Source organism: Octopus sinensis, linkage group LG30, assembly GCF_006345805.1.
Source record: "Octopus sinensis linkage group LG30, ASM634580v1, whole genome shotgun sequence".
Taxonomy (NCBI): Eukaryota; Metazoa; Mollusca; class Cephalopoda; order Octopoda; family Octopodidae; genus Octopus; species Octopus sinensis.
Genome location: NC_043026.1, coordinates 10823773 through 10834427, shown reverse-complemented (window position 1 = coordinate 10834427; position 10655 = coordinate 10823773). Strand labels below are relative to the sequence as shown.

The window sequence follows — 10655 nt, the reverse complement described above, 5'->3', positions numbered from 1 at the left end:
GCTCTTGATTCTATGATACAAATTCCTCATTTTAATGTGGCCTAAATAAAAAAAATTGACATAAAAATTTCATGTTGATTTATACTCCAAACATCAGCTGAAGAATCCTCATCATCATTTAACATTTGTGTTCCACGCTGGCAGGGGTTGGACGGTTTGACAGAAGCTGGTAAGGCCAGGAGCCACACCAGTTCCCTTAGTCTGTTTTGACTTGGTTTCTACAGCTGGGTACCCTTCCTAACATCAACGACGTTACAGTGTACTGGGTGCTTTTTAAATGGCAACATCACCGACGGTCAGCAAATACCTTGCAAGACAAACCGCTCCCCCCACCAACTGGGAGTAGGGAGTAGTATTGAGGAGGTGTTTCTTTGTGCCAGTTGAGAGATTTAAGGTATAGAAAAAAAAGCAAATAAATGTCTTGCTGTAGAGTAGATACATAGAGACCCCAAGTGGAAAACAAAGAGTGAGTTAGTAAGATAAAGAGAGAGATGATGGTAGGGATGTGTTAGAACATGCCCTCAGGAGATATTGATGGTGCTGAGAATAGGTGAGGTGATATAGAGACAGGATGAGGTGACTAACAAATGATGGAGGAGGCAGGGGTTATGGTACATGTGTGAGGGAATTGATGAAGGTTGGCACTTCTTTATGCAACTGTCCATAACTACATACATCACATGATGAAACCAGCACAGTCTCCTCTCTTCCATACTGCTTATACATCCTCTTATACCTAACTTCTCTCTAGTGCTTTGTGTTGCATGTACACTGACATTGCACATGCAGTGGAGTATTAACTTCATTTCTCTCTATTCTTTGCATGTCCTCTGCATTCAGGAGGATCACCTTACTGGCACTTGTGCCCATGCTAGTAGGGTGCCAAGAGCACCATCCGAGCATGATCGTTGCCAAAGCAGCCAACTAGCTTCCGTGCCGGTGGCACCATTCAAGCGTGATTGTTACCAATGTTGCCTTACTGGTACCTGTGCTGGTGGCACGTGTAAAAAGATTTGAGTGAGGTCATTGCTAGTACTGCCTGACTGGCACGTAAAAAGCACCCACTACACACTCAGAGTGGTTGGTGTTAGGAAGGGCATCCAGCTGTAGAAACTGCCAGATCAAGATTGGAGCTTGGTGCAGCCATCTGGTTCGCCAGCCCTGTCAAAATCGTTCAACCCATGCTAGCATGGAAAGTGGACATTAAATGATGATGATGGTAAATAAAAAAAACTAATTTTTGTATAAAAATAACTTTGTACTCTACAAAAGTATAGAGTGATCCATCAGATTAATGTAAAATTGTTTTTATTACACCTGAACATTAATTAATATATACAAGCATTAACAAGTCTGTCTGTACAGGTATGGTGATGCAAACAGGAAAAACAGAACTCAAAACATGAGTATAAGTATATTTTCATTAATATTTAGCAGAACCAACTGTGTATATGTGTTTGAAGACAGGCACAAAATTTCTGTATTTCTTTAGCTATGTATCTACTTAATTGAATGACATTGTTTTGATTTAAAATTCGATCTAGAACAGTCCAGAGGAAAATATAATTCTCATCCGCTATATATAAACCCACATCTTTTTTACCTGTAATTAGTTTGATAAATAAGTGCCAATGCATTAAGTCACTTTGTTGCTTCCGCTAAATATTAATTAACAAATAAATGTGTGCACACATGCATTCACAACACAAAGTAGTGTATTTCAATAATAAGAATTCAGAATAGATTTGGAAAAAGAAGTGGGGGGACTTGAGATAAAATAACAATAAACGAATGAAGAACGAATATACAGTGCGTGTTTATTTGGCAAGAAAAAAATATTTTTATTTAGACCTGCAAAACTTTGTTTTGTCCATTATTTTCGGTTAATGTTACTTTAACGTGGCCGTTGCCAGCTCCGCCTCGACTAGCCTCCGTGCTGGTGGCACGTAAAAAGCACCATCCGATCGTGGCCATTTGCCAGCTTCGTCTGGCACCTGTGCCAGTGGCACGTAAAAAGCACCCACTACACTCACGGAGTGGTTGGCGTTAGGAAGGGCATCCAGCCGTAGAAACATTGCCAGATCAGACTGGGCCTGGTGCAGCCCTCTGGCTTCCCAGACCCGTTGAACCGTCCAACCCATGCCAGCATGGAAAGCGGACGCTAACTGATGATGAACACCTGGCCACAACAAAAAAAAAAAACCCCCGGTGTAATAGGTATGAAAATATGTGTATTAAACGGAATATGAAAAACAAATATTTGTGCCAACGAACCGAAAGGTGGGGAGACGACTTTCGGAATTTTCCGAAAGTTCTCTTCCTCTCCTCACCCCACGGTTCATTGGCACAATTTTTTGTTTATATATTAGTTGAATGCACATTGTTTTTTTTTTTTTTTTGGTGGCTGGGTGTTAAAGCAAACATTAACCTTCTTTTCAAACAAACATCTCTTTATGACGTCAATGTGGAAGACATTCCTTTTTAAACAGAAATATTGGATCTTTTCACCGGCAGATTTTTAAAATAATTTCCACGTAACTAAACACTTTTAAACTTCGTATACTGGTAGAATGTGTTTATAAAACATCTTTTTCTTTTGGCTTTCTTGAGAAAATTCTGTAGTTTGTAAGCTATTTGTTGCTTAATTTCTTGCATTTCAGCAATTTCAACCAATCGATGACGTCTATTGAGGTGAATAGACTAAGATGAGAGTCTTTTTTCTAACATGTGTATATGTGCATGTCTCCTAGTCTTACACGAGTGTTACTGCCAAATGAGCAGTGTTATTCATTTCCAACCTTCCATGGAAACATACCTGGCAAGTATGTCTTAATTCAAACAGAACTAGTTTCAACGTTTTTCACCAGTAAGACAATAAGTTTAGATCTCCTTTCGTTACTGTATTTATTTTGAGATGCTCTAACAAAGAATTTAGTAAACTAACTTAGTTATCATTCAGCTAGTGTTAGGAGCATAAATTGTGACTAAGGTTTGGTGGAAGATTTTAATTCAAAACTTATGAAAACAAGATATTTGTGCTACAGAGCCAGGGGCAGTTTCCACCGGGTTGGTATCAAAAGGGTTAAGAATTGTTTATTATATATTTTAACCCTTTTGTTGCCATATTTCTGCTGAGATGCTCTGTGTTTCTTTCAATTCCTTTAAATATAACAAAGAATTTAGTAAACTAACTTAGTTATCATTCAGCTAGTGTTAAGAACATAAATTGTGACTAAGGTTTGGTGGAAGATTTTAATTCAAAACTTATGAAAACAAGATATCTGTACTCAGAGCCAGAGCTAGTTTCAGCTGGGTTGGTAACGAAAGGGTTAAAAGAAAGCTTTCTCCTGTTTCCACAGTTTCAAGTCTTCTTTCCAGTGTGTGTTTGTAAGTGTCTTTTTAAGTGACTACTGGTCACAAAACATTTCCCACAAGTTTCACAATGATACGGTCTTTCCCCAGTATGGCTGCGGATGTGACCCACAAGATTAGAATTATCAGAGAATGACTTCCCACACATTTCACAATGAAATGGTTTCTCTCCAGTATGAATTCGTTTATGCCTGTTTAAATCACTGTTAGAGGCAAAGCCTTTCCCACAAATCTCACAATGAAAGGGCTTCTCGCCACTATGGACTCTGTTGTGTCTGCTTAAATGAGTATTAGAGACAAAAGATCTCTCACATATTTCACAGCGAAATAGTTTTTCCCCAGAATGTATCATCTTGTGCGTTTTTAAGTTATCATTAGTAATAAAAGATTTCCCACATACATTGCAAGGGAAAGGTCTTTCTCCCGTGTGTGTTAATTTATGCCTGCTTAAATGGCTAGATTTCGCAAACGACTTCTCACAGATTTCACAGTGCCACGGTTTCTCCCCAGAGTGAATTTTTTTGTGTGTCGACAAAGTACACTTCCTCACAAAACATTTCCCGCATATATCACAATAGAACGGCTTCTTTCCAGTGTGACTATATTTATGTAAAGTCATCTTAGATTTCTGACAGAAACATTCTCCACAGATTTCACAGTGATAGGCCTTTTTGCCAGGGTGCATTCGTTTATGGACTATAAGACTAGGATTACCAGAGTAAGATTTCTTGAGCATTTCACAGTGAAACGGTTTTTCGTTAGTATGACTGCAAACGTGGATAATAAGACTAGAATTGTTACTACATATTTCACAGCCCAACGGTTTGACTTGGGCGTGTTTTCGTTGGTGTATTCTTAAAACATTATCAGAGACAAAATACTCCCCACATATTTCACATTGATAATGATTCTCCTTGCTGTGTATTTCTTTGTGCGTGAAGACTTCACGTTCTGAAGAGAAGGTCTTCCGACAAACATCACATCTATATTCAGTAAGATTTTCCTGTAACGATCTTTCTTGAGTAAATACTTCGCCAAGGACAGGTTTCTCATCTATATCTGTCTGTGCAACTATATCTATATTGTTAAAAACATTTGCGTTTGAAGTATCCAAGTGATTGCTCTTCTCCATATTAATTCTTGGGGAATTCTTTAAAAACTGACACGTGTCTGTGAGTTAATCTGTTATGGTTCAGTTTCTTGTCTTAGATATCACAATCCTCCGTTTACATGTGAGGAACAGATGTGATGTAGGTATATTTTCTACTCACCAGTAGAATGTTTGATATAAAGTCCGAATGAAAATTTCATTGATTGATTTGTTGTTGATTAAAAGCCATGTTCCCTGTCCTGTAAAATAGGGAACAACTAATTAACGATGTAAAGCTGTGATGAAATGACATATTTAATCATGAAGGCTATAGAAGGCCGAGCTTGAAACCTGTAATATCACCTAGTCTTAAGCACGAACATCAACGTTCACCTAAACATGAGATAATTATAACGTATAATATAATTCACGCAATTAAAAACACAGCCTGTAGGCGGTGTCGTTGATAATTACTCCCCTTGTTTCAATGACACCGGTGACGTACGTTAAAAGTCGCCGATGTCTTTCTTAGATATAAAACGGTGTCACTCTTCAGCGACGCCGGATGCTGGATCAGGTGATGAAGGTCATAGCCTAACTAATTAGGGAGAGAGTCTGCTTAGATGAGATGCAGTTCAGTTTTGTGCTAGGAAGAAGTACCACTAATGCTATATTTCTGGTAAGGCAACGGTGTCACTCTTCAGCGACGCTGGATCAGGTGATGAAGGTCATGGAGAAGGTCATAGCCTAACTAATTAGGGAGAGAGTCTGCTTAGATGAGATGCTGTTCAGTTTTGTGCCAGGTAGAAGTACCACTGATGCTATATTTCTGGTAGGAGAAATACCTAGCAAAAATTAACCCCTATACTTGGCTTTTGTTGACTTGGAGAAAGCCTTTGACAGGGTCCCCAGATCCTTTATCTGGTGGGTGATCCAGAAACTAGGGATAGACAAGTGGTTAATAAGAACTGTACAAGGGTGCTGTCAGTAAGGCAAGGGTCAGCAACAAGTATAGTGAAGAATTCCGGGTAGAAGTAGGGGTTCACCAAGGATCAGTGCTCAGCCCCATCTTGTTCATCATAGTCCACTAGGCAGTAACAGAGGAATTCAAGACAGGCTGCACCTGGGAGCTCCTCTAAGCTGATGACTTTGCTCTTATAACTCAATCACTACCAGAACTAGAGAAGAAATTTCAGGTGTGGAAGCAAGGTTTAGTATTGAAGGGCCTTAAAGTCAATGTTGCAAAACCAAAGTTCTAGTAAGTAGGAAGGCAAACAAATCACAAACCCATCAGGTAGATGGCCCTGTTCAATCTGTAGAAAAGATGTAGGTAGAAACTCCATAAGATGTACCCAATGAATCCTTGCTCAACACTATGTTCCAGTTGGGATATTCTAGAAACAGCTGTTGGAGAGACTGTGTATAACTTTTTCTCATATAGCTAAATTAAATGTCTTTGCCAAGTCTTGCCAAACCATCTGTCCTTTCATTTCTGCTTTAATCTATATAAATATATATATATTATTTAATAGACACAATACATGTTTTTATATGCTACTAATAGTTTCTTGTGCTGAGAACATGCCAAATAATCAATTACAACATGTGTAACGTCTCCACACAGTCACCTGACACAAACTACACAAACATATATATATATATATATATATGTGTGTATATAAGGACACAGGATAAAATGTGTCGAAGCTGTCAGGAGGCGTTCGATGCCTCCTAGGGCTATATAACGGTGGTGTACCCCCTACTGTCACGTTCTTGTTAGATTGACAGTATACAACCATTATATATATATATATATATATATATATATATATAGTTATTCCAAACATGAAAGCACAAAAAAAAAACACAACAACGCGAGGACGTGGAACAAATATAGTATTATTGGATGCTCAGGAAAGAAGGAGGGTTTAATGTTTCGAGCGGAGCTCTTTGTCAGAAACAAAGGAGAAGGAAAGATCCAGAGAAGGGAAGACAGAGGGAAAAAAATTGCCAACGGTACACACGCGGTCACATACATATATATACATATATATATACATATAAATATATACACACACACACACACACATATACATATGGTGGTAGAAATAACTTTAGATTAGCCAGAGAACCACTTCTCAGGTCTCATCTTTAACAGACATCCCTCCAGAGTGTATCTGCTTGTGTCTCTTTAACAGGCTGTTTGTAATAAATGACTTGCCACAAATCTCACAATGGAAAATGTTTTCCCCAGTGTGAATTCTTCTGTGTTTCGTCAAATAACTGTTACTCACAAAATATTTCTCACACACTTCACATCTGAACGGCTTCTCCCCGCTGTGAATAATTTTATGCCTGTTTAAATCACTGTTGGAGACAAAAGACTTGCCGCAAATCTCACAGTGGTAAGGTTTTTCCCCCGAGTGGATCCTTTCATGAACCACAAGACTGGAATTCTGAGAGAAGGATTTCCCACACACTTCACAGTGAAAGGGGTTTTCCCCACTGTGAATCCGTTCATGCTGTGTCAAATTACTTTTACTAACAAAAGACTTCCAACAGATTTCACAATGATATGGCTTTTCTCCAGTGTGACTACGTCTATGGATTGTAAGCTTTGAATTCTCAATAAAAGATTTCCCACAGATCTCGCAATGGTATGGTTTTTCGCCAGTATGGATTCGTTTGTGTGTTCTTAAGACACTGTTAGCAACAAAATATTTCCCACAAATATCACAGTGAAACGGTTTCTCTCCAGTATGGATTCGTATGTGAACGACAAGGTTAGAATTATCAGTGAAAGATTTCCCACAGATTTCACAGTGGAATGGTTTCTCCCCAGTATGAATTCTTTTGTGAACGACAAGATTAGTATTATCTGTGAATGATTTCTCACAGATTTCACAGCGGAAGGGTTTTTCTCCAGTGTGACTACGTATATGGATGACGAGATGGCATTTCTGGTTGAAAGATTTTTCACATATTCCGCACCGGAACTGTCTGTCTCCCGTGTGTGTTTTTTTGTGCGTGAAAACTTCATGTTCAGAAGAGAAACCCTTCCTACAAATCTCACAACGATATTCAGCAACATTTTTATCTACAATTTTCTCATCTCCGTCCATCTCTCTAACTGCATTTATTTGGTTAAAAACAGTTGTGTTAGACTTGTCCAAGTGATTAACATTATCCATATTGTTTCTTGAGCAATTCTTAAAAAGCTGAGAAATGTCTTTAAATATCTGTTATGGCTCAGTTTCATATCGTAGATATCATGAGATTGCTTTGATATGAGTAAAATAAGCAATGTGGATGTGTTTTTTTTTTTTATTTACCAGACTGCTTGTTGCAGACTGAGTCCAACCTTTAAGAGGCCTACAATTTGTTATAAACTTAAAGAATTATTTCTAAGTGAATAAAGGTGGATATGGGTTAATGGAAGATGTGTAGAGTGGAAAATGGACATCCATAAATAATTGGCAGCAGATGTTCTGGTGCAATAATTCTTCATCTGTAACACATGATAATGGGATGATCTGTTAGCAGAACTGTAAAGCAAGAAAAAATATAACAACATAAGATGTCTCACAAAGTAGACGTGAACCTATGAAGATACTACTACTACTACTACTACTACTATTTTCTATCACCTGATGCTCTTCCTGTCACCAACCCCTACCTGTTTCCAAAAGGGGTAAATATTCCCCCATGGAATCAAACAGTGTTAACAACATGATACAAGATCCAGATTTTGTAACTTTCAAAACTGTCAGTAATAATCTGGAAAACAACAAAGAAAGGCATGACTTCCACAAACTGGGCGCTACTTTTGATTCACTCTGTATAAAAATACACATTTGGGCTTCTTTCAGTTTCTGTCTACCAAATCCACTCTTTAGTCAACCCAGCACTATAGTAAAAGATACTTGCCCAAGGTGTTGTGCATTGGGAATGAACCCAAGCAAGCTTCTGAACTGCATAGCCACGCCCGCACCAATATATACATCATACATACACACACACACATATATATATATATATATATATATATATGTATACACACACACACACACACACACATGACTAGCTTCACTCTTGAAACTCAAGAGTACCAACGAATTTGAATCAAATTGTTTTGATCCATACATGTAACTCCCAATAAATTGGTTGAGTGCCCTTCTTTCGCTTATCCACTTACTATATATATATATAATTAAGGGTATTGGAGAGGTACCACCGTGCTAGATATAACATTAAATAATGGTTTTATCCTCTTTATATATATATATAAGAAAACCGTACGAAACTGATCATCGGTATATTTAGATATGAATGTGTTTACATACCTACAAGGGAGTGCTAAAAAATTCCTGGCTTTAGGTAAAAGAAAATATAGGATGATCAGTTAATTACGATTTTACTCAACATATTCCCCTCTCAGATTCAGACACTTATTGCAGCAGTCCTTCAGTTTTTCTAAGCCCTGTAAAAGTTCTTGGAAGGTTGGGCTTCCAACCAGGCCTTTCGAGACACCCTTAAAGCCAGGAAATTTTCAGTACTCCCTCGTATGTTTATAGATGAATGTAGATATAGATCGTTATGAAATCTATGACAATATCTATATCAGTTTATATAGATGTGAATAGATATAATCAATCCTTATATTGTCTATGATTATACATTGCTGTCTCTATATATGTAATCTATGTGAATGTGTGTAGATGTAACATTAACATTACAAAAATATTTTAATGTTTGTTTGTAGTTAAAACAAAACAACAATGAAGTGTAAAATGCCGCTAAAGTGTTTGTCTTCCCAAATTTACCAGAATATTTTCATATCATTACGTATGGAGTTAATTAAAGCAATGTAGATGGGATAATAGAGTTAGATGTTTTCTGAAGTAACAGTTTATATATATATATATATATATATATATATATATATATATATATATATATATATTAATATATGTCACTGATGTCCGTTCGACACACTAGAAATAGCAGTGAAATGCTTAGTCAAATATCAGTCTGTTGTTTTATAAAAGAAGACATTCGATAGTCAAGCGCTGGGTATATGAAAACGTGACAGTCACAGCTGAAACGCTTTTGAACAAAAACTCTGCTCGACCGAGCTGTCCTGGGACTTAACAACACCCTCTTGGCTTCTATTTTTACCCAGAACCTCAAACCAAATAAGACCCTTCATCCGGTACCCATTTCATACTTTACATTAGGGATTGAACAACATCGTCAAACTTACTTGTCCTGATAGCATAAACATTGTTAAATATTTTAATGTTTTTACTTTTAACACATAAAGCGCGATGGGCCACGATCGTGGCCGTCAGGCACAGGTCGACAGGCCACGATCGTGGCCCAGATCGATGAATTTAATTTTCGGACGTTTGTCGGGGTCTAATGTCACTCAAACGCTCCCAAACCCCACCAGAATGCAAGAGGACTAATAGATCAACTAGTGACTTTTCGAAAGATGATGTAAAACTTGCTACCATTATATACTAAGAAGATAATTTTAACAATTTTTTTTTGCTTTTTATGTGTGCATAGTAGTCCCATTTTCATAAAATGTGCCCAGCAGTCGATGCTATGCAAGTGCAAATCCCATCGCTTTATAGGTTAACAACACAGCAACCAAGTGTAAAATGCCGTTAAAGTGTTTGTGTTAGATGTATTAAAGATACTTACGAGACTATATCTTAACGTATGGGTTAATTAAAGAAATTTAGATGAAACAACGGCGAGAAACAATGTTTCTGGAGTAAATTATTCAACAATGTTACGCGAGGAAATATTTGAATATATATAGGGAGGGACATACAGAGTTATCGTTACATTTATTTTCGTACTCATACTTATAACTTTGTGATTGCTGTAATGTAAATGATAAGACAAATTAATACAATTTAAGATAATTGTATAACTATTTTAACGAGTTCTTATCAAATAATTAAATGCCTGCCTACCTACCTACCTATCTATCTATAATGAATAGATAGGGATAAAGTAACCAGGTGGGTTCTGTCCAAGCACAGTTATAATCCAGGTTCTGGCTAACTGCATTGAGTTTTAAAGAGCACCTAAGATTACTGTAGGTGACCAATTGCTAGTTGTCTCTGCAGCAGAAATGTACATCGGACAAATTTAAACCAAATATCCTATATAATTAATT

General features: G+C 37.3%; 2 protein-coding genes across 4 annotated transcripts in view; both read right to left on the bottom strand.

Moving 5' to 3' along the window:
• Positions 1 to 2086: 2086 nt before the first annotated feature.
• LOC115226522 (gastrula zinc finger protein XlCGF17.1-like) overlaps positions 2087 to 10655 on the bottom strand; it is a 371227-nt gene continuing 362658 nt past the window's right edge. Inside the window, exons 3-4 of one of the 2 annotated variants that reach the window (XM_029797521.2) lie at positions 3330 to 4790; positions 2087 to 2888 (exon numbers count right to left, since the gene is read on the bottom strand). In XM_029797521.2, coding sequence (XP_029653381.1) covers positions 3362 to 4504 — 1143 coding nt within the window. In that variant the 5' untranslated portion in view covers positions 4505 to 4790 and the 3' untranslated portion in view covers positions 2087 to 2888; positions 3330 to 3361. Of the gene's footprint in view, positions 2889 to 3329; positions 5114 to 10655 lie in introns of those variants that run through there. The other variant, XM_036515284.1, reaches the window with a different exon arrangement.
• On the bottom strand, positions 5336 to 10299 carry LOC115226523 (zinc finger protein 239-like). Of its 2 annotated transcripts, XM_036515291.1 has the most exons (3): positions 10172 to 10299; positions 6563 to 8007; positions 5336 to 6128 (listed from the first exon to the last, which is right to left on the bottom strand). In XM_036515291.1, the coding sequence occupies exon 2, from the start codon at positions 7651 to 7653 to the stop codon at positions 6601 to 6603; it is 1053 nt and encodes a 350-aa protein (XP_036371184.1). In that variant the 5' UTR covers positions 7654 to 8007; positions 10172 to 10299; the 3' UTR covers positions 5336 to 6128; positions 6563 to 6600. The 2 variants fall into 2 exon arrangements, with proteins under 2 accessions (XP_036371184.1, XP_029653383.1); XM_029797523.2 differs by lacking the exon at positions 5336 to 6128 and having other exon boundaries at positions 6483 to 8007.

Coding starts and splice junctions, on each gene's coding strand:
- LOC115226523 (XM_036515291.1), bottom strand. CDS start 7,653: ATGGATAATGTTAATCACTTGGACAAGTCTAACACAACTGTTTTTAAC.